Source organism: Notamacropus eugenii, chromosome 2 (genome assembly GCF_028372415.1).
Source record: "Notamacropus eugenii isolate mMacEug1 chromosome 2, mMacEug1.pri_v2, whole genome shotgun sequence".
In the NCBI taxonomy this organism is placed as follows: Eukaryota; Metazoa; Chordata; class Mammalia; order Diprotodontia; family Macropodidae; genus Notamacropus; species Notamacropus eugenii.
In genome coordinates, this window is record NC_092873.1 from 39,343,025 (window position 1) to 39,366,404 (window position 23,380).

At 46.9% G+C, this 23,380-nt stretch overlaps 1 protein-coding gene across 1 annotated transcript in view; it reads left to right on the forward strand.

Annotated features, from left to right (window-relative positions):
- Positions 1-18,187, forward strand: part of DOC2B (double C2 domain beta) — a 64,391-nt gene extending 46,204 nt beyond the window's left edge. The window contains exons 5-9 of the mRNA XM_072639906.1: positions 642-768; positions 3,939-4,096; positions 7,638-7,719; positions 10,100-10,196; positions 12,052-18,187. Coding sequence (XP_072496007.1) covers positions 642-768; positions 3,939-4,096; positions 7,638-7,719; positions 10,100-10,196; positions 12,052-12,188 — 601 coding nt within the window. The 3' untranslated portion in view covers positions 12,189-18,187. The remainder of the gene's footprint in view (positions 1-641; positions 769-3,938; positions 4,097-7,637; positions 7,720-10,099; positions 10,197-12,051) is intronic.
- Positions 18,188-23,380: the final 5,193 nt, after the last annotated feature.

Sequence of the window (23,380 nt, forward strand, 5' to 3'; positions counted from 1 at the left end):
GGCAGCCTGTGCAGTGATGGAGGGTGAATGGGGGGAGAGGATAAGGGGCAAACAGCAATTCCTAAAGAAAGTGCTATACCCATTTCACAGATAAGGAAACCAATACATTGAATTCCAACCCCAGGGAGACATCACTGCCATACAGAAGCAGCCAAAGGGATTTAGGATAAGGGGGCAGAGTCAGGGTGGGAGTTAATGCAGGAAGGCACATTGTAGAAGATGAGCTTTAAGAGAAAGGGACTGGATTTCACAGGCATAGGGGAATCTCAGAGGAAGAAACTCCCTCCGCCAAGTCAGGAGGCAACTTCTCTGTACTTTTATGGTCTTAAGGGAGTTGCCCAAAAGTTAAGTAACTTGCTCAGTCACACCATGCTGGATTTGAATTCAAGTCTTCATAGCTCTGAGGTCCAATTTCTATCCACTTACCTCAGTGACTCACAGACTAATACTAAGGTAAGATGGTGTTAACACAGCTCCCTTGACTTGGGTTCCCTGCCTGCCTCCTCCCTCAACTCTACTTAGAGAATTTTGGCAGGCTCCACTCTCTGGGACAGTTTCCTCCTGCCCCCAATTTGGTCCTCATCCTGTGTTAATTAATCCTGGATACACCTGACCCTGCTCTAATCTGTCTTCCTTTCCAGGATTTCTGTCTGTGATGAGGACAAATTTCGCCACAATGAGTTCATTGGGGAGACTCGGATCCCCCTAAAAAAACTGAAACCCAATCAAACCAAGACATTTAGCATCTGTTTGGAGAAACAGCTGCCGGTGAGTGAAGACCTCAGGGAGTCCTGATACCACCAGAATAAACCAACCTAACAGGAGGCAATGTTGTAAGGAGGTGTTCTAAAATGAGAGGTTGTTGTTCGGTCATTTTCAGTCATATCTGACTCTTTGGGATCCCATTTGGAGTTTCCTGGCAAAGATACTGGAGTGGTTTGCCATTTCCTTCTCCAGCTCATTTGACTGATGAAGAAACCGAGGCAAACAGGGTAAAGTGACTTGCCCAGGGTCACAGCTAGGAAGTATCTGAGACTAGCTTTGAATTTAGGAAAATGAGTCTTCCTGACTCCAGGTCCAGAGCTGTAACCACTGTGCCTCCTAGCTGCCCTCAAATTGAGAGGACCTGGATTCCAATTCCACCTCTGTGTTCCCTTCTATGACTTTGGGCAGGTCCCTAGGCCTCTGTTTCCTCCTCTGTAAAATGAGGGGTTCACCCAGACAGCTTCTGAGATTCCTTCCAGCTGCAGATCTGTGATCCTAAAGCTCTGACCAATGCACTTATATGCTCCTAGTAGCTAATTATACGTGTTCATGGAGTGGAATATGGCTAGCTTACTGCCCTCTCAGTCAGTGGATTTATTGTGAGTGACCCCATCACATCCCCAGAGCAGAGCACAAGCATAGGAAGGTCCTGTGAGGCCAAGAGGACTATTCGGCATGGTCTCTGCCCTTAAGGAAGCTTACAATCTAACTAGAGAGATAAGACTTTCTACAGCACCTCAAATGGTGGAAATTCCCCCTACCAATCAGTGGATCAATAAGTATTTACTAAGTGCCTAGGGGTAGCTAGGTGGTGCAGCTGGTAGAGTGCCCAACCTGGAGTCAAGTCTTCTGATTATTATTGTATCCATTACACCACCTAGCTGCCTGTAATTAAAATGTGTTGGTCATACTGAGGAAATCCTAACCTGCAGATCAAGACAGAAAGTCATCTTTGTCAAAATGAGAATCAGCTCAATCAGGACGTTTGCAGGAGGAATTTCAGCCACATCTCAGTCTAACACCCATTATAACCAGGCAGAGGAACACACAGAGAGGTGAGAGGAACAGGGATGAGACTCAAGGGAAAGAGAAGACAGAAGTGAGTCCAAAATGACAGAAGCCTGCAGGAATGGCTGTGGCTTCCAGGAATGCCAAAGACAGGGAACAGCGAAAAGAGGACTTTTCCCAAGCTCCTACTGGACCATTCTTGCTGGGATGCCTTGGAGCTCCCAGTCTGACCAAGGTAGAGAAATTCTGAGCCTCTCACCCCTCAGAAAGTGACAGAGAAAGACAGAGACAGAGACAAGGAGACAGGAAGAGATAGAGACAGAGAGAGACAGACAGACAGAAAGGACAGAGAGACACAGAGGAGACAGAGACAGGAAGAGACAGATGGGCAGAGAGAGACAGAGGAAGAGATAGAAAGAGAAACAGAGGAAGACACAGAGACAGAGGAGGAAACAGAGAGAGAGACAGGAAGAAACAGAGAGGGACAGAGAGAGGGATGGAGAGACAAAGAGAAAGAGACTGAGAGAGAAAGGGGGAGGGAGAGAAAAGCTTAGTTTCGAAGTTGGTCATTCATACTGACGTCTTCATACTAACCAAGGGGTACTCACAGTAACAGAGTCATGTCTGTGGTCAGGCAGGTAGTCAGGCACCTTAGTGAGACTCCCCCCACCCCACCTGGTTCTTCTACTCCTTACATACCTCACTACTCCTTATATATCCATCCCATACAGGTGGCACAGTGAAGAGTTCTGGACTGGAGTCTGGAAGACCTGAGTTCAAATCTAGATTCAGACACTTAGTTAAGTGACCTTGAGGGAGTCACTTCATTTCTATCTACCTCAGTTTCCTCATCTGTAAAATGGGGAAAATAATAGCACCTACTTCCCAGGATTGTTAAGAAGATCAAATGAGATAGTATTTGTGTAGCAACAGAGTAATGGAGTGGGTCCCACATGTGCAGGGAGGCTCCAAGTGTGGTGAGGACACTGTTATTGTGTGTGACTCTAAGGGAGGTAGAGGAGACATCCCTAGACTGGTCTCCTACCCTTCTCCAAACAGGAGCCTCTCATCCCTGCCAGGGCTCTCATTCCCTGCTAGGAGAAAGGGGGTATTAGGCTAGAGGCACATTTATCTACTGGTGTTGATCATTTTAGGGGACGTAATTGGGTTCTATCCAGCTTCTGATCACTTTGGGAGGAGGAGGACCCTAAATTTGACCCTTTTCCTACCTAATACCAGTTCTATAATGAATGCACACAGAGACAAACAAAGAAGTCCATTTATCCAATCACAGTAAAACAGAAATCAGAGAAGGTGAGCAGAGGAGAATGTATGCCATTATGTTTTCATATATAAAGGACAGTGATCTTAATATTCAGATTCTCCAGTGACTCTGTGGTGTCCTTGATTCAGAAACTCCCTCCAAGATGCCTCATCTTGTGCATTCTCCCGCCCTGTTTGCCACAGAGGGGGCCCTGACCTCATGAGGATACCAGAGCCATCCACCTGTTATCCTTCCCCCCATGACAAGCCCACCCTCTCCTTGTATCCTTAATAGGAAGAATTCAGGTGCAGAATAATTCTATTGAGGACACACAGAAAATATTGGCATGAATATGATTATATATTTGTGGCTTTAATCATATCCTGGTTCAGGCCACTCACACTTGGGAACAGACAGCTCCTGATCCTAGGCTTCCCTCCCTGAACCATCTTCTGAACTATCACCACCATGGGATACATCTCAGTTTCCTAGCGCCCAGGGCTCCATCCTCATTTACCCAGGAAGACTCTGACTCTGCTGGGAATGTGTTTGGTGACCATATCTTGAGTCACAGAGCTGAAAGGAGGCCTTTGAGGACTCCATTGACTCCAACACCTTCATTTTAATGAAGGGAAAATGAAAGGAGGTTGAGGCGAAGTGGCTTGCCCAAGGTCACACAGTTAGTAAGTGTCTGAGGCAGGATTTGAAGCTGGGTCTTCCTGACTCCCAGTCCAGTGCTCCGTCCCCTGCACCTCCACTAGTTCCAGTGGGGTTGAATGAAGCAGTCTCCTTAGTCTGAGCAGTCTTTTCTTGTCGGCCACTAGAGGCTGATCTATGGTGCGATGGGGACTGTGGGGTTAGAGGCCTTCTTTGCTACCACCCTTGCTGTGCTCCCCCACAGGTGGATAAGACAGAAGACAAGTCCTTGGAAGAGCGAGGGAGGATCCTGATATCCCTCAAGTACAGCTCCCAGAAGCAGGGCCTGCTGGTAGGCATCGTGAGGTGTGCGCATCTGGCCGCCATGGATGCCAACGGATACTCCGACCCCTATGTGAAAATGTAAGTGGGAGAGGGAGAGGAATCCAGGGGGTATCCCACCCTCCTCCACCCTTAGAGGGTCCCAGATATAGAAGGGACCCCAAGGGCCAGGTGATTAATGCCCACCTTTGATAGATGCAGAAACTGGGGTCTAGGGATATCACCCAGGTAATAGGGGAGTAAGTTCATCTTCCTGAATTCAAATCCAGCCTCAGACATACTAGCTGTGTGACCCTGGGCAAGTCACTTCACCCTGTTTGCCTCAGTTTCCTCATCTGTCAAATGAGCTGGAGAAGGAAATGGCAAACCACTCCAGCATCTCTGCCAAGAAAACCTCAAATGCGGACACAGAGAGTCAGGCATGACTAAAATGATCAAACAAAAACAGCACAGGCGACAAGTGCCTGAACCCAAATCCCCTTATAGAGTCCATGTTCTTTCCAACACACTATCCTTGGAGGCAGATGGTGGTGAAGCAGACAGAGCCCTGGACCCGGGGTGGAGGAGGGTCGAGTTCAAATCCAGCCTCAGACTTTTATTACCTCTGTGGCCTTGGGAAAATCCCTTACATTCTCTAGACCTCAGTCTCCTCATCTGTAAGATGTGCATAATAATAGCACCTCCCTCACAGGGTTGTGAGAATTGAGTGAGATTAACAGTTGTAAATTGTGCTTAGCACAGAGCCTTGCAGAGTTGTTCAGTCCTGTCTTACTGTTCATGACCTCATTTGAGGTCATGAACAGTAGTGGGTGCCCAGTAGTGGGTGCCAAATAAATGCTTATCCCCTTCTCCTTTGCCCCTTTGAAGCCACAGGAGGCAGCAGGTTGGGGGTGGGAGGGAGGGGGTGCGGACAGCTCCATGGGCCCAGGAGAGCCAGGTCCATGGGAGCCATCCCTTCAGAAGTGGCACAGCTCAAGAGAATCTTGGGAGGAAATTCGACAAGAGTTCACTGAGCCCAGCTTTGTGCCCAGCCCTGTGCTCAGTACCTCAGAGGAGTGGGCACAAGAGAAGTCTGGGAACATCAATTTAGAGGTAGAAGGGTCATCCGGTCCAACATTCTCATTTTGAAGGGAAGGAAACTGAGGTTGGGAGAGGGTAACTGATTTTCCCAAGGTGACTCTCTATGACCAACACAAGTAGGATCCGACTCCCTGTCTTCTGGCACCTGCCCTCTGGTTGCTTCCAATCTCCCCCAGAAGAAAACATGATAATAGGGTGACACACTTTAGGTTCCCAGTCTCCAAGAGGGAGGCCTGCCATCTGAGAGTGGGGTGAGCCCAGTGGTATATGACCAGCCGGCCTTCGCCAACACAGCCATACCTACCTCTCATCATTACCCTCCTAACCCTCTGCCCAGACCTCAGCTGCGATACCAAGCTATGAGCCTGGGCCACAGGCTCCTCAGGGCGGCAGGTACTCAAGTATTGTTGGAAAGTTGCAACACCCTCCCCATAACCCCTCTCCCCTTACCTGCCCTCCCGTAATTTCATGCCTTCAACAGCTGCAGATGCCTCTCGAGAAAGGGTTGCATATTCAGCATGTCACTGGTAAGACACTCTCCCTTTCTTCAAGAATATAATTATGAATATACATATTGGGGGAAAGGGTACATGCTCAAAACTTTTACCAGCACAGGACCAAAAACATTTTTGGAGACTGGTTACAGTGGGTAAGCTCAGGCAGCTGGATGGAGCAGTGGTTAGGGTGCTGGGTCTCAGGAAGACCTGAGTTTATATCTGGCCTCAGTAGCTGTGTGACCCTGGGCAAGTCACTTCACCCTGTTTGCCTCAGTTTCCTCATCTGTCAAATGAGCTGGAGAAGGAAATGGCAAACCCCTCCAGTACCTTTACCAAGAAAACCCCAAATGGGGTCACAGAGAGTCAGACATGACTGAAATGATTGAATAACATATAGTGGATAAAGGACTGAAGTTGGAGTCAGGGTGACCTGGGTTTGGACTCCGCCCAGGCTGCTGGACAAATTATGTCTCATTCCATGTCTCAGTCACTTCATCTGTCAAATGGGGCTTTGATCATGTCTGCTGGGAGGCCTCTGGCTGTAAAAATCCCCCTTTGCAAATTGCAGAACACAAGAGACAATCAGCCTGCGTTATTCTATTCAACTGCTCAAGGCTTAGGGGGTCCTGGGGCTCTGGAATACAGTTAAAAAGTGACTTCAAGGTCAGAGGCCTGAAGACAGTCCTCTAGTGGAGTCTCAGCACCCTCTTGTGTTCATAAAGCACACTGCAGCTTCCAGCACCACTGTAAATGAGCACTAGGTTGGGAATTCCAGGATTCTGAGTTCAAATCCCAGCTGCGACACTTACCAGGTGGCTAAGGCTAGGCAAGTCACTGCTCCTCTGGGAAATAGGCTTCCAACTGGAAATCTTCCTGATTCCCCATAATCCTACTGCCTTCCTTCTGCTGGTTATTTCCAGTTTTTCCTGAATAGATCTACCCACGCAGAGTAGTGGGCATGATAACTAGAAGCCCCTCAGGGCGAGGGTCTGGTTGTATTCTGCCTTTCTCTGTATCCCCAGGGTTTAGCACAGTGGCTGGCACATAGTAGGATATTAATAAATGAGAACATGGGAGGAATCAGTCATGGATTCTTAGATCTATAGCTGGAAAGGACTTCAAAGCCCCCTAATCCATTCTCCTGATTTTATAGATGGAAAAACCAAAATGCTTTATCCAGGGTCACATAGGTAGAGTCAATGAAGAAGGTGGGATCTGAACCCAGAACCCAGATCAGCTGACTCTAGCGTCAGTGTTCTTAACGCTGAACTCTCCCGCCTCTCTAGGAAATCTTCATTGTTAGAGGACTAACGTCCACTGCACAAAAGACCATTTAGCAAATTGATGAACTGGGTTTCTGTTTCTGTAGCTATCTATTCTCAAAATACCTCTGCTTGTTGTCAGTCTGCATCAGTGGGGTTAACATATTTGCTGAGCCCAATTCCCAGGAAAGAAGAAAAATTTGTGAAATTGAAATGTATCTGGAAATGCAAACACACTTTCATTTTTCCAGCGTAAAAAGCTTTCACACGATTTGTTGTTGTACAGTCATTCCAATCATGTCTTACTCTTCGTGATCCCATTTTAGAGTTTTCTTGGCGAAGATACTGGAGTGCTTTGCCATTTCCTTCTCCAGCTCATTTGACAGATGAGGAAACTGAGGCAAACAGGGTGAAGTGACTTGCCCAGGGTCACACAGCTAGCAAGTGTCTGAGGCTAGAACAAGTCTTCCTGACTCCAGGCTTGGCCACTCTATCCACTGAGCCATCCAGCTGCCCCTTGTGCTTTTTACTGGGACTTATTAATAAATAGCCTTGGGACAGGAATTCTAAATGAAAGTACACCATGAATTTATCAGTGGCTTCTCTCTGAAGACAATGTGGACCTTCTATCACAACATGGCTGAAGTTGAATACATGGGATTTCAGTGGCAAGGGAAATCCCTGAAAATATTTCCTCTGATGTAGAAAGTTCCCATCCGGGAAAGTCCAGACCAATCTCCTGACACTTCCCAATCCTGATCTGTTTCTTGGTTATTATTACAGATACCTGAAACCTGATGTGGACAAGAAATCCAAACACAAGACCGCTGTGAAGAAGAAAACCCTGAATCCAGAATTCAACGAGGTACGGAAGAGAGGGGGGACAGAATGCCCATCTTTGGGTGGACAGAATGGTGTTAGCCTGAAAGACTGATTTACCAAGTAAACAAGCAAATTCCCAGAATTTCCACGGTGCTGGACCAAGCCCTGGGCAGTTTCTAGGGATGCCTGGCTTCTCACTGTGAAAGAGCAGGTCCAACTCATCCATCCATCCAGGGTATGCATCTATTCCATCCCCACCACATAGTGGGCCTTATGTTGGACACAAAACCAAAATGAGACAACCCCTGCTCTCGAGGGGTTTCCATTCTGTGAGGGAGGGGATGGACAGGTGAATGCACATAGAATATTAAAATACAAAACATCTAAAATATATTTGCGAAATAATTTGAGGGCAGTATAGTAGCAAAAAAGCAAGGTGAGTGCTCCATGTCCATGCGTGGGAGGAAGCCTGTGCAAAGGTACAGAGAGAAAGGTGTGGCAATGACGTATGGAGGAATCGGAAGGCAGGCTGAACTGACCAGAATGTGGGGGGCATAAAGCCGGGGAGGGAAGGAAGAAGCATTTATTAAGGACCTACTGAGTGCCGGTATTATCTCATTTGATAAAGGAGAGGCCAGAAAGGCAAGCTTAAGTCCAACAAAGAATGACATTAAAACCCAAACAGAGAAGTTTGTCTTTCATCCCAAACAGTAAGGAGCTGTTGGAGGTCCCTAAGTAGGAGGGAGGGTGATGTGGTTAGAGCCATGATTTAGGAAAATCATTTTGGTGGTGATTTTGTGGAGGATGGATTGGAGGCCAGGGAAGAGTTGGTAAGAGCCTGGATGGAGGAGGGATGATTGGCCAAACAGAGAGAAGGCAGCAGATGCAAAATTTATTGTGAAATGGCAAATATTTCTTGAATATTGGCATCACTCTGGGCCTTGATACCATGGTGGGAGGTGAGGGGAAGGGTAAAGGACATCAGATTTGGAGACCCTGGTCTGTGCTGGAGTGGAGAACCTGAGGCCCCAAGACCACATAGCCACACATGGCCTCAAGGCTGCAGGTGCCCCACCCTTGGCTCTATGCCCTCAAGGAGCAGATCTCAGACCTTAAGGGGCCAGATCAGACGTGAATAACCAAGACAATATATCTGGCAGGGAATGTACCCACTGAAAACCAAAGGGCGAAGAGAAGGAGAAGAACAGGGAATGGGGCTAATTCAATTCTCCCTAGCAGAAAGTAGAGCTTGAATAAATAATAATGATAATACCTAATAATTATAGGGTGCTTTAAAGTTTACATTTGATCCTCCCAAAAGCTCTGTGAGGAAGATGCTATGATTATCTTTACTCTATGAGGAAACTGAGACTGAAAGTGGTTCAGAGACTTGATGTGGGTCACACAGCCGGTTAAAAGTTGGAGGCCAGCGTTTTAAATCCAGCAGCTATGTGGTCACTGCTTCCTACTTTAATTATTCTTGATAACTGGGTGTTAAGTTCTCTTGTTTCTCTGTTGCTAAGGGTCTGTGAACGCAGCCTCACCATCCCTGAGCCAAAGCCCCAGGTAGCCTTACCTAGTTTTCTGCTCTCTTTCCACCCCAGGGTAACTGAGGTTCTAGTAAGAACCTAGACTTTAAGGTATCTTCTGATTAACACTGTTTATTTCCTCATGTCTGCCTGCCTCACGCACCCTCACCCTGCCAATCTTAGCCTGACCCCTCCCCTGCCTGAGGTCCCTGCTGCATAGAGGCAGGAACCAAAGCTCCCTGGGGTAATCTGCTCCTGTGTGTAAGAAAGGAAAGGTCTGGAGACAGCACAGACATATCAACTACTTCCATCAATGCCTTCTACTCCCTCATTCTGGGTCTCCAAGATTTGAGGGGTGATCACATGAAGAGGGATTTGTAATGCCTGGTCCCAGAAGACAGGCCAGGGAGCATTGGGTGGAGGTCGCAGGTTTGATGCCAGGAACAATGAAATGGACAGCCTTGATAGGTAGTAGGCCCCCCTCACTTTAAGCAGACTTTCGTTACAGTCTAGAATCAAAGGATTTGGATTCCAATCTTACCCCAATAATTCCTTCTTAGACCCTTAATGACGGGCCATTTAACCTCCCTGGACATCAGCTTTCTTAACCTAAAAGGAGAAATGAGAAGGGGAAATTGGACCACATGATCTCTAAGTTCTCTTCCAACTCGAAATCAATGATCCTATGACCTCCTCATTTTACAGATGAGGAAACCGAGGCCCATCAAACTTAAATCATTTCCCCAATTCCCTTAGATAGTAGCCCAGCCAGAATCCATCCCCTGCCCCTCAGCCTTAAAATTCTAGCTTGTCCCAATGACACCCACCCCTAGCAAGGAGACAGGCCTGTCTAGCTCACACAGCCTGTGCTGACTGCTTTGATTTTTTGCATAGGAGTTCTGCTATGAAATAAAGCATGGAGACCTGGCTAAGAAGACGCTAGAGGTCACTGTCTGGGATTACGATATCGGCAAATCCAATGATTTCATTGGTAAGGAAAGAGAGTAGCCTAAGGGGAGGGGGGTCCTTCTTTTCATGCCCAGGCACCCAAGGGAGGAGGCCACTAGAAAAGGGGGTTTCCTAGGATTTGGAAGGCTGCTGAGAAGTGGAGGAAGGGGATGGGACCCCAACTAGTGGTCAGCATAGATTCCTCTATAAGTAACAGTCATTTCATCCCAAGCCTTGGACAGAGAATCCCACAGAGTCAGAGCTGTGGAGGGACGCTGGAGTTATTTCAGCCAGCATTGCCCGAATGCTGTCCCATGGGACCCTAGTACTGCCCCTGATATGAACAGGATTTCTATGAGAAAATACCCATTCTACCCCCAAACCAACAGGGGGCTAGTCTGACCTAAGGGGGAATCTGGGCTAAGCATCAGGCAACAGGCATTTATTACCAATCTACTATGTGCCAAGCACTGAGATAAACATACAAGGAATGAAATAATCCCTCCTCTCAAAGAACTTACATGCTAATAAGTAGACAGCAAGGAATGCACATATATACAGAAAAAATAGAGACTAAGTTCAAGCGAGTGAGGGGGAAAGGGCACCAGTAGGGGTGGGAGAGAAATCAGGAAAGGTTTCATGTAGCACATGATGTCTGAGCTGTCTTGAGAGATTCTATTTCAGGGTTGGGGAACCTGCAGCCTCAAGGCCCCACGTGGCCCTTTAGGTCCTCGGGTGAGGCCTTTTGACTGAGTCCAAGTTTTACAGAACAAAACCTTTTATTAAGGGGATTTGTTCTGTGAAGTTTGGATTCAGTCAAAAAGCTGAACTTAGAGGGCCACATGTAGCCTCGAGACCACAGTTTCCCTGCTCCTGTATTAGGTGAAAGTGAGGATTAAGGACAATCAGGTGTGAGGTAGCCAGTGCAAAGACATGGTGATGGGAGATGAGAGTATATAACAGGAATAAAGGGGATGTGGCTGGCTAGCACACTGAAGGAGAACAAGTAACAAACAATGATATGGGAAAGATAGGTCAGGGGCACATTCTAAAAGTCTCTAAAAGGTGCTAGATCCTCCTTTCTGCAGGGTTGGCTCTAATCCACTCCCACCCCCAACTAGGTCTGAAGAGACTCCACTCCTGCTAGTAACCCAGTGGGAGCCCCAGCCCCCGTCTCTCCTGGAACAAAGTCCTGGCCCCTTCCCCAACAAAAGACATACAACCGAAGTTGGACAAGAGAAACTTTACAGAAGCCCTGACCCCGTCTGGGCCTGGCTACCAGTTGGAGATGCCTATATAGGAAAGGTCTTCTAGGCATGGATCCCACCTTCCCAAAAAGCTTGGGTTGAGAACACCACTGCATTGGGATCTGCAGAAAAGGGCAAAAAGATGAGATAGGGATTATGCAGAAAGAGGAGGCATGCCCAAGGTTCAAAAGAGAAGCAATCTGTGGTGAGCCAATGTTATGGGTCTCCAATAGACTCATGGACTCAGGCATTTTATACTCTTACACTAGGCCTTAAAGGACAGGATAGTTTGTACAAGGAAAAAGGAAAGGAGACCACAGGCACAGAAATTCTTACAACAACCCTACCCTGCTCACCCACCCCACCCCCAACCCAAGGGAGATGGGGCTGTCTCTAGGCTGGCCAGAGCACCAGGCCTTAGGTGTGCCTGGGCCCCAAGAACAAAGCAGATTCTCACCTGCGTACATACCCCATACGTATGTAACCTCTTCCCTAGGTTCATGGGACTGGAAGGTCTAGAGCAAGGGGAGACCAATATCATGCCCTCAATGTACAGACGAGGCACAGAAGGGTCGCTTGACTTGCTCACCATCACGCAATACGTGTTTAGTGTCTCAGTGGGTGAAGACACCTCATTTTTTTGTTTTTCAGGAGGAGTTGTTTTGGGCATCAACGCCAAGGGTGAACGCCTGAAGCATTGGTTTGACTGCCTAAAAAACAAAGACAAGAAAATCGAGCGCTGGCACACACTGACCAATGAGCTGCCCGGAGCTGTCCTCAGTGACTGATCTCCGCCCCCTGCCCCCCACAGCATCAACAATTCAGGGTCTGAGACTCATGTTTACTCAGTAGCATCAAAAGGCTCCTGAACCACCGCGTACGCAAAAACACCTCATCTGTCCACTCGGGGACACTGGCAATGGTGCCAGGCTGGGCTGCAGAGGGATAAAGACACGGGCCCAGGGGATCCAGGCACCAAGAGCCAGATGTCCTCCACTGTTGGAAGCCTAACGTGAGGCCAGGCCCATCTGCCTCTGGTCCCTGTGTCCCCTTCTCTCTCTGTCTCCAAAGGGGCCACAGGGGCTGGATGGGGGGTGGAGAAGAGGAGGATGCCTGGTTCTTGCCCTGACTCCAGTTGGCTCCATATCAGGGAGGCAGGAAGGACAGGCCCAGGACCAAGACAAGCATAAAGCTGGAGTATGTTGACCATTAAGCCAGGGGAAAGCACCAAGCCTAAGGGGATGGAGTCAGGTGCCCAGGCCTAAAACGGAGCAGTAAATGAAGCTAGGTGGGAGGCTATGGAACGGGACAGGGCACAATGACACAGTGATGCTGGGACTTTCCTCCCTGATACTCCTAGGAGGGGAGTGAAAACTAGCCTGAGTCTGAGATTCTAGGAGGCTGCTGGGCCCCCTGTCCAGCGAAGAGCTCTACCTTAGCCAACTCTGCAGGACCGGCCAGGCAAAGGTCTTTAATGAGGAATGAGTGGGCAGTGACCCCTGGTGGCCACAGGCTCACAGGGCAACCAGACCGATGGGAGACCCTGAAGGCAAACCAAACCACCCAAACACACCTAGTCTTCCAGCTGATCCTGTAAGAGGCTGAATCTTCCCTAGTCACATCTCGGCTCCTGGTGGCTTCTGGGCTGTAAAGTCTAAGCTGCTAACAAGGCCAGGTGGGCGTGAAGGGGGTTTCACCCCTCAAAGCAATGCTGTCGCTGTATCATGGTCCCTCATCGTACAGATGAAGAAACTGAGGCTCTCAGGGTTTGCCCAAGGTATAAGGTGGGATTTGGTCCCAGATTTCCTGGCTCCAAGTCCCAGGCTTTAATCATCGGGCCACATGTCTCTCCTCCATGTGAGACACAGCACTGAGTGCAAGGGGATGTAGAGGTGTGTGTCTCTTCCACAGTCAGCCACTGGGCCCTGGGCCCATTTGGACCTGGCAGAATTCCAGGGAGATTCTCCTCACTCCTCCCGAAATAGTCTACTGTCTAAATACCAAGGAATACCAGGGCCCTACATGTTGATAAATGACAGGATTTAGAGGCAGAACAGACTATGCCATGGAGGAAATGAAGGCCCAGAGACATGAAGGGACTTGCCAGGTCACCCAGGACCACTGCTGCCACTGAACCACACGCCTTTTAACCGACAGACAGATGGAAAAGGACACACGACCATGAGTCTAGATGGTACTATGAGGTGATGGTTATGACTCCACTCAGGATTTTCTTGACAAAGACACTGGAGCAGTTTGCCATGTCCTTCTGTAGCTCATTTTGCAGATGAGGAAACTGAGGCAGCCAGGGTGAAGTGACTTGCTCAAGGTCACACAACTTGAACTCGAAGATGAGTCTTCTTGACTGGGGCTCTGTGCTCTATGGCACCACTTAACTGCCCCATGATGTGGACATCCTCTAGAAGTCACAGTGAAGTCTGTATTAGGGGTGGGGAGTCAGCAAAAGCATTTCACTGGAGTGTGGGCTGAGGCAAGGGATGCTCTGGGTCCAGAGGTGCAGGAAAGGAAAGGGTGAGAGTTACCCGATCTCTTCTAATCGATCTGGGAAGGCTTAGGATCACAGAACCAGAGGATGTCAGATCTAGAAGGGGCCTTAGTGTTGACTTTAAGCCCTTTTACAGAAGGGGAAGTTGAGGCAGATGAAGCAGATCTACCTCTCAGTAAGTCTGAGCTGGTTTTTATGGTGAGGCTGGGATGACTGGGCCTGTTTGAGGTCTCAGTGAGTTGGATGAGAGGCGAGGGGGTTTTGAGTGTACAGCAAGCCACCCATCTGTGTGTCCAGATCTACCCTCTGTCTTCCTTCCCCTTTGTCCCCCCTTCCTCAATGTTGCTCTGAACAATTTTTCCTATTTCCCTCCCATCCAGGCCCATGACAGTAGAAACAAATAGACCAAGAGGGAAGCATCTGAGACAGCAAGGGAAGGGGAAAGGTTTCCAGCTGGTTACCCCTCCTACCAAGTGTAAAGTCACTTGGAAGTGAGCTGCTCAGAGTAGACCCAGGACAGCAGGTGGTATTTCCAGGGCAGTGAGGAGAGGCTTGGAATCAGAAGCTACCTGTGTGGGTGACCTTGGCCTAATTAATCACTTCCTCAGCTTCCCCATCTGTAAAATGAGGGGACTGGATCGAATGATCTTTGAGATCTAGGCTCTGAGAGTCCCCAGAAATCCCACAAACCCTGGTCTGTGTCCTTCCGCCCACCTCCTCCCCCCTCCTTCTTCCTCCTCCTCTGATGGCTTCCCTTCCCACCAGGACCTGGCTGGAGCAGGCCCCCAACCCTGAGGAGCCAACGTAAGGTGCTACTTCCTGCAAAACCCCATTGCCTTGGGGAGAGATTTCCTTTGCCTTCTCCTCTGGTCAGGCACTTGCAGATGTCATGTTTGTGGTTGACATACTGATCCTGGCATTATCCCTCTACATGTCCATCCCAGCCTATAAAGTGACCTTGGGGGAAGCTCCTGAGAAGGTCAAGGTCAGTGTCATACTCTGCCCAATGGGGAAGAGATACACTCACCCAACAACCACGACTCCAGAGCAATCCCAAGAGACATATCTACATGGTCTTTTGGAAAGTCAGAGAAAAAGTAGGATTAAGGGGCAGGGAGAAGCCAGCTCACCCAGTAAGGGGGTGCTATCTGAACCAAACTGACCCGACCACTGAATGACTCACTTGGGCCATTCTGCCATCAGACACAAGCATAGATGCAAGTCAACATCTCAGAGGACATGTAGGGAGAGGAAGCAACCTGTCCAAAATCATAGAGAATGGACAGCAGGAAGGGAAGCAGCCCTGACTCCCCACTCACTATGTCTCCCTCCTTCCAGGCTGTAGGGCTATGGGGGCCCCCCCAATGGTGACAAGGGAGGCGTCTCCTAAAGTACTCATCCAGCAAGGCTGGACCTTGGTGAAGATGGAGTCATCAACCATCAAGGTGTGACTTGAGAGGTACCCTGCCATTGAAGGCCTGGCTCTTGCAGGCCTGCAGTCCCCACCATGACAACATCAAGAATGAGTTAAGAGGCAGAGAGGCGGTGACATCTCCAGAATGCCACCCTAAATACACATTCCCCCCAGACCCCCTTCCAGCTCTCTCCCATTAATGTACATGGCCACCTTAGACTATGAGCTCCACTGACCTTGAGGACAGCTAGTCCTGGGTGGGGGCCATAAGAACATGCTGAGGACCAAAAGCCAGTGTCCCCACTTTGCCCAGAGCCAGCCCTTTTTATGGGAAAACTTACTCATAGAAACAGTATCGTCTAGACAAGAGAAAACACAGATGCTCTTCTGCAAAGGACATCCGGCAGACTCTGAGTTTGCCTCCTCCATTCTTAGTCATGGAGAATACAAGGGGCAAGCCCCAAGGCAAAGGTCAGGGGACCTAGATTCAAATTCTGACTGCCCATACCTTGGAGCATGACCAAGGGCAGAACCAGTCGTGAGATCCTTCATGGTGAGCTGGAGAGGACCAGCATCGAGGCCAACCCCCTCATTTTACAGAGGGCCCTTCTCTGGTCCTCAGTTTCCTCTCCTGTAAAATGAGAGGGTTGAAATGAATGATCTCAGATGTGCCTTCGAGCCCTAACATTCCCCCTGGCCCTCAAAGTCTCTACAGCAAATCTGCAATTACTTAAACAAAACCAAATGCATATGAGAACACACACAGGCACATCACAAAGAGAAAGAACTTCTGGAATGGCTCATCTTGGTCTCCTCCCTCTCTTTTTCCTAATTATTGGAGCCAGTTTAAGAGGGGACCGGTCCTCTGCTCAGTATCCTGGGGCTCCTCCATCTACTTGACCTTACCCCATGGCCCTCCTGGTAGCCTGGCTCTCATCCTTCTTTGTCAAATGGTGGAACTGATGGAGCTGTTTGGGATCCTCACTGCAGGCCTCCATGGTCCTGACCATTCCCCCGGCTCCCTCCTTCAAACAAGCCCCAGCCTCCCAACCCACTGAGCAGAGACAGGCAGGGCCTATGTCTGTGCAGGACTGGGATGTTTCCCAACTGTTCCCTCCACACTTGGGAGGTCAGAGGTCTTATCTTCCTTCCAAGACCTCACCAGATGATGTCCTAGTAGTGATTGGGGCGGAGCATCCTGGACTTTCTGGTCCTTTTTTCCACATACTCATTGGGACGCATTTCCAATTGTCTGACTTTGAAGGCTCTAAATCATAGAATGTTGGCACTAGAATACAGATCAGAGATCGGCTAGTCCAAACTCCTTCACTGAGGAGGAGACTGAAGCGTAGAGAGGGAAAGCCCTTTGCTCAGGGTCACAGAGCTAGTTAGCAGCAGGATGGCCTTGGGCAACCCCAGTCATCCCCAAAGCCAAATCAGCCAAGTCTAGGCCCGTGTCCAGTCACACATACATACAGATGGCAGGGACATATTGGAGCACAGGAACTTTAGACTATCTATATGACCCTGGGAAAGTCACTCTACTTTATGGGCCTCAGTTTTCTCATCTGTAAAATATTGGACTAGATGACATAAGGCTTTCCTTATACCTTTAAGTTCTATGATCATAGTCCAGCTCCCTCCATTTAACAGATAAGGAAACTGAGGCTAAGACTTGTTCATTACACAGGCAGTAGCAAAGGTGGGATTCAAACTCACGTTATGTGGCTCCAAATCCAGTACTACTACCGCTATATTACACTGACAAAATGAGAGTCAAGAAAAAGCCTGCTCTACAGAAAGCTCCAGGATAGTGACAGGAGGCCCAAAAGCCACCTGAAAGAGGGGCAGCCCTGGTGTAGAGAAGTGGAGTCAGTGTGTGGTGTCCCAGGGCAGACATAGAGGGAGGACAGAAAGAAGAATTTTGGAAAAGGAGATGAATAGGAGAGGAGAGGTACTGAGTAGTCCCCCAACTCACATCCCTCTGGACCAGGCCTACCTCATCTCTATCCCAGGAGTTAAGGAGAGACTCAGAAAAGCAGCATTGATGCCTCTGCATCCCTATAGCATCACAAGCCACCTCCTAAACCTTCTAGGATGTCGTTTCCCTGGCAGATCACCCAGATTCTAAATCCCAAATTGCCCTCCCTACAAGCAGGTCTGAGCAGAGCACCCAGATGTGACCATCAGCCCAAACAGAACTGCACACACCACTTCTCCCAAAACATCCTATGCCACATTCCAGAGTCAAATACGATGATTTCTGGATTGCCCCACATTTTGGTTTATCCAGTCCAGGAACAATGCCACCTAAGTGACACTGGACAAGCTACTTCATCTCTCTGGTCTATTTCCTTATCTGTAAAATGAGGGGGTTGACTTCTAAGGTTCCTTCCAGGTATAAGTAGGTTATCCGAAGATGCTTGTAGCTACCACCTTCTCCTAGTCACTGACCAAGTTTCTCCCAGTCTTCCACAATTGAAACAGTCCCCTACTGACCTCAACGTACAGCTCTGAGGCTCCTAGCAGAGAGGAGAGGAGCCTGGGAGGACAGGCCAAGGGGAGAACACAGGGGCCCCTGGAGTGAATGGGCCTGGACAGGAGGAAAGGTGCATGTCATTTCCATCCTTTGTAACTTTTCTAACCGAGCATATAAACAAATGCATGGACTCTCACTGTTGTCAATTCAAGCCCTCCATGTTTGATACGGTTTTGCTACAATGTGAGGGTTGCAGAAATTATCCTTAAACCCACAAAATTGATTTTGTACTTCGGTATGATTGGCCCCAACAGTGTCCTTTTCAGGTATGATTTGTTAATATTTATAATGACACATAATCCAAAGTAAAATGAAAAGGCCAATGAGATTTTGCCCTGACTGCTTCTATTTTTAAAAGATTTGGAGGGGTGGTGGAAGGGGAGAAGGATGAAAGAGGGAAGGGAAATTACTCACCCTGCTATAGGTTTTAAGGTTTACAAAATGCTCTCCTGACAAAAACCTGGGAAAGAGATAATATAGGTATAATTATTCCCATTATACAGATAGGGAAGTGAACTGATTGACTGCAATCACACAATTACTGATAATTGTTAAAAAGAGCATTTGAACCCAAGACTCCTGACTTCCATCCAAGATTTGCTGGTCCTTCCTTAGCCTGTGTCTTTTAAGAATCTGATGTCTGCTTCCCTCTGAGTCATTTACTGATCATTCCAGGACCAAGCAGATGCTGTGGCACTCACCTGGTGACCTCTCCAAACTAACATTGAGTCATTAATCTGCTCTTTGGGCCTATCAAGATCTTTTTGGATATCGATAAAGTCATCCAGCAGGTACACTATGCTTTTCTGTTAAACAAAGAGCCAAGTTCAGATCCTTGAGCCCCCCATGAGAGAGACATCTTTCTACACCAATGTGAAACCATTAGTTTCCAGTCATTTAACCAGATCAACCTCTTTGGTAAAACACCAGAGGCTCTATAGAACGCTGTAACAAAACGTAGGTGAATGAATGGGTGCCCACCCACTAACTGGGGATCAGCTGAATGAATTATGGAAGAGAATGAGAGGGAGTATGGTCTAGGTGGAAGGGGATTCCAGAGAAAAACACAGGAAGACTTCTATGAACTGATGCAGAGTCAAGAAAATTAGCAGAATATACATGACTACTACCACCTGGACCTCACCACCCCTCCCAAGTGTTCCTTTATCCTTTCAGTCTTCTATCAGATTCCACCCTTTTGCTTTATACTTGGAACCCATTTTTCATATTCACTATGGCCCTTAATCCCTCACCTCTAGGTATTATCACCACCCACTTGAGTTATTCTCCTCCCTTCCCAACCTTGACCTTTTAGTGAACCTCTTCAACAATACTATGGAGTCCCTCACGCCCTCTATCATCACTCACACCCCACCAGACCCCAGCACTGAGCAGTTCCCAGAGCTCACTGCCGCTTGCATACACTACAGCTTCATGATCTTTAACCTCAATTGGACCCACACTTCAGCAAGGCAACCCTTTTACTCCTCTCCCCTCATCCCAAGGGATGTTCTAAACCTTCCCTTCTCAGGACATCCCTCCCTTCCCCTAATGCTCTCAGCTGAGGACCTTGCCTCATGTCCGGCTCCCACCTTTCTGTCTCCTGCTCCATGGCATAGATAGGGCAGACTCAGAGATGCTGAGGGAGTCCAATATGGCTCCTTGACTCAAGATTCCCAGTTTTCTGGGTAGAGGGTCTCTGCTACCCTTCCCCCTACCCTGTAGCTTATCTCTGTGCTTGGTAGACAGACAGAAGCTGTTTTCTCCCTCCTTTATTCAAATTCATCTCTTTGGATTCCATTCGCAAGACTCCAGGCTAATACATCCTTACCCTCCTGAGGTTCAACTCATCTCTGGATCAAAGTAAACTACCTTATGTAAAGCTCTCTCTGCAAACCCTAAAACCCCATCTAAATGTTAGCTATTATTTCTGAGACCATTGCTCCTCTATTCCAAGCCAGAATCTCAAAATTCCAACCCTATTCTCAGACCCAATCTCCACGTCCAGTTGTTCAGTTCCCAAAGAGGTCTTTCACTCTGAAGTCCTTGCCTCTGAGCAGCAGCTGACCAGTAGGAGAAGCACCACTCCTGCCCTAAAAGCCAAAGATTCTATCATCCTGAGTCATTCCCCAATTTGTAAATGGTCAAAGGATACAAACTGGCAGTTTTCAGAAGAAGATATCAAAGCTCCTGTTGTTGAGTTGTTTTAGTCACGTCTGATTCTTCATGACCCACTTTGGGTTTTTCTTGGCAAAGGTACTAGAGTGGTTTGCCATTTCCTTCTCCAGCTCATTTTACAGGTCAGGAACTGAGGCAAACAGTTAAGTGACTTGTCCAGGGTCATACAGCTAATAAGGCCAGATTTGAACTCAGGAAGAGGAGTCTTTCAGATTCCCATCCCAGTGCTCTGTCCATTGCACCCCTCAGCTGCCCCAAGCTATCTGTAGTTATATGAAAAAATGTTCTAAATCACTATTGATTAGAGAACTGTAAGTTAAAACTCTGAAGTACCACCTCACACCTATCAGATTGGCTAATATGACAGAAAAGGAAAATGATAAATGTTGGAGGGGATATGGAAAAATTGGGACACTGATGTATTGTTGGTAGAGTTGTGATATGAGCCAACCATTCTGGAGAGCAATTTGGAACTATGCCCAAAGGGCTATAAAACTGTGCATACCCTTTCACCCAGAAATACCACTACTAGGTCAAAGAAAAAGGAAAAGGACCTTTACATATACAAAAATATTGATAGCAGCTCTTTCTGGGGTGCCAAAAAATTGGAAATTGAGGAGATGCCCATCCATTGGGGAATGGCTGAACAAGTAGTGGCATATGATTATGATGGTATACTACTGTGCCATAAGAAAAGACAAGCAGGATGATTTCAGGAAAACCCCAAAAGACTTACATGAACTGATGCAAAGTGAAGTGAGCAGGATGGAACACTGAACACAGTAACAGCGGTACTGCATAATGACCCACTGTGAACTTAGCTCTTCTCAGCCATACGATGATCTAAGACAATTCCAAAGTTCTTATGATGAGGAATGCCAGGCACCTCCATGGAAAGAACTGATGGAGTCTGAATGCAGACTGAAGCACACTTTTTAAATTTTATTTATTACATTTATATATACTGTATTAATATTTAATTTATTATATTTATTTTAATTTATTTATTTTTCCTAGGTCTTTTTTTTTTATGTCTGTTTTCTTTGGCAACATGGCTAATATGAAAATATGTTTTGCATGACTGTTATTACTCATTCAGTCAGTCACATTCAATTCTTCACGATCCAATGGACCACAGCATTCCAATAGTCTCTTGGCAAAGATACTGGTTTGCCATTTCCCTCTCCAGTGGATTAAGGCAAACAAGGGGTTAAGTGACTTGCCCAGGGTTACACAGCTAGTAAGTGTTTAAGATCAGATTTGAACTCAGGTCTTCTTCACTTCAGGCTCAGAGCTCTATACACTGAGCCAGCTAACTGCCTCCTTATAGAAGTATAATATCAAATTGCTTACCTTCTCAAAGAGGGGGAAGGAGAAAGAGGGAGAGAATTTGGAACTTAGTTTTTTAAAAAAAGTGAATTATAGAAAATGTTTTTGCATGTAATTGGAAAAAATATATAAAAATTAAAAAAGAAAAAGTCTATCACCTTTAACAATGTGATAAAATTTGTACTCACAATGAATCCCCAGAAAAGTGGCTAGCAAGCCATCTCATTTAATAAGGCTTTAGGAATTCACTGTCATATCTTGGATAATAAATCACTGTCATCATCCATCATCATCACTGGCATTTATACTGTACTTGAAAGTTTGTAAAGCACTTTATATATCTTGCTTTATTTTTATATATGCCATAGGAATATGGAATTTTGATTTTGAATTTCCCTAAGATGATGGCAGGGGGTGTATAGAGAGGAAGATTATGAACCATGGATGAAACTAATGGAAAAAGCTGGGGAGAGGATTTGGAAACCAAGATATAAGAGTGGATGGTACAAGAGATTATTGAGGAATGGGCGTAGAAGAATGTTTTGAAGGAACAAGACAAGTTGCCCTGCCTCACTCCTGACCCTGGAAGGGGAGTGGGGAAGAGAGGAGAAAAGGAGAAGAAAGGCCACCACTAGAAAAGAATACAAGAATACCCTCTGGAATGAGTCAGATTTCAATGAATTCAAGTCATGCTGGTTGAAAAGTTGAAAAGATTAAGCAGTTGAAAATAAGCCAGAAATTCACAAGCCAGTCTAGGGCAAAGCAGAGGGAAGCAACATGACTGGTATCTATCGTCAGCCTTAGGGATGACCCTGGGATCAGAGGAAAGGGGGATTCTTGGAATTTCTATGGGAAAAAGAACAGTAAACAGAAGAGGAAAGAAAGGCAGAGAGCATGCTGGAAGGGATACAGTTGAGAGGCATAACAGATTTAGGATCAAAATAACCTGGGTTCAGATTTCACCTCTGACCCATACTAGCTGTAGAACCATGGGAAAGATGCTCAACCCGTTGTGGGAGGTGGGAAGATTGTTGACCTCGAAGTGTACCATAGAAGATAATGTGAATCAGAATGGGCCTGAACCAATATGGAATGAAGTTAGAAAAAACAGGAGAATGAATGACTTATACAATGACCATAACCACGTAGAGGAAAACCACCAAGAGCTTAGATGAACACAGCCATCCATCATAATTCCAGAAGACCGAAGATGAAGCAAGCATCCTACCCTCAAGAGAGGTGATGGGTGAGAAGTTTAAAATGAAACAGACATTTTCAGATGTGGCCGATAAGTGGATGTTTTGGAAAAAGAATATTAGTGAATTATTTTTAGAAAAACATACGAAGATAATTTGTAAAAAAAAAAAAGGAGAGAGAGAGAAATCCTTAGAAGAGAACAGAAAGAAGCGGTTCATAGAGCAACACAAAGAAGGAGGATAGTTTGAGAATTGATGTGCTGAATTAACACGTGCTTAAAAATTAATTGATTCTGTGCGTGTGGCAATGTCCAAAATGTTTAAAAAAAAAAATTCAAGTTCCTTAAAAGCAGGGACTGTCTCCACTTTTGTTTTTGTAAACTCAATGCCTAACACATAATAGGCACTTAATATATACATTCATTTACTTATTGTTCACATCATCCCATTTCAGGACAACACACAAGGCCTGCCCCATTTCAACATAAAAGGAGGTGAGCTATCAACGAATGGATTATATAAAAGAGGGAAGAAGGGTTTTGTGTGAGGGGGGAATTATTCTGAAGTTATCCAAAGAGGCTATGTTGGCAGCCAGGCTGGAGGGCAAGCTGACCTTCAATCTAGAAGCATTCCTATACCAAAAATGGGCTGCCATCACACAAGACCTAGAGGGTGACTCCTTTCCTTCCAACCCAGGTCACTTACTTCAACATTTCCAGGATATGTGTTTTTATACTCCCTCCACTGACGCAGACCACAACCCTTCCATGATGATTTACTGAGTTTCTGCAACCAAAATAACATAATTTAGTAACCAA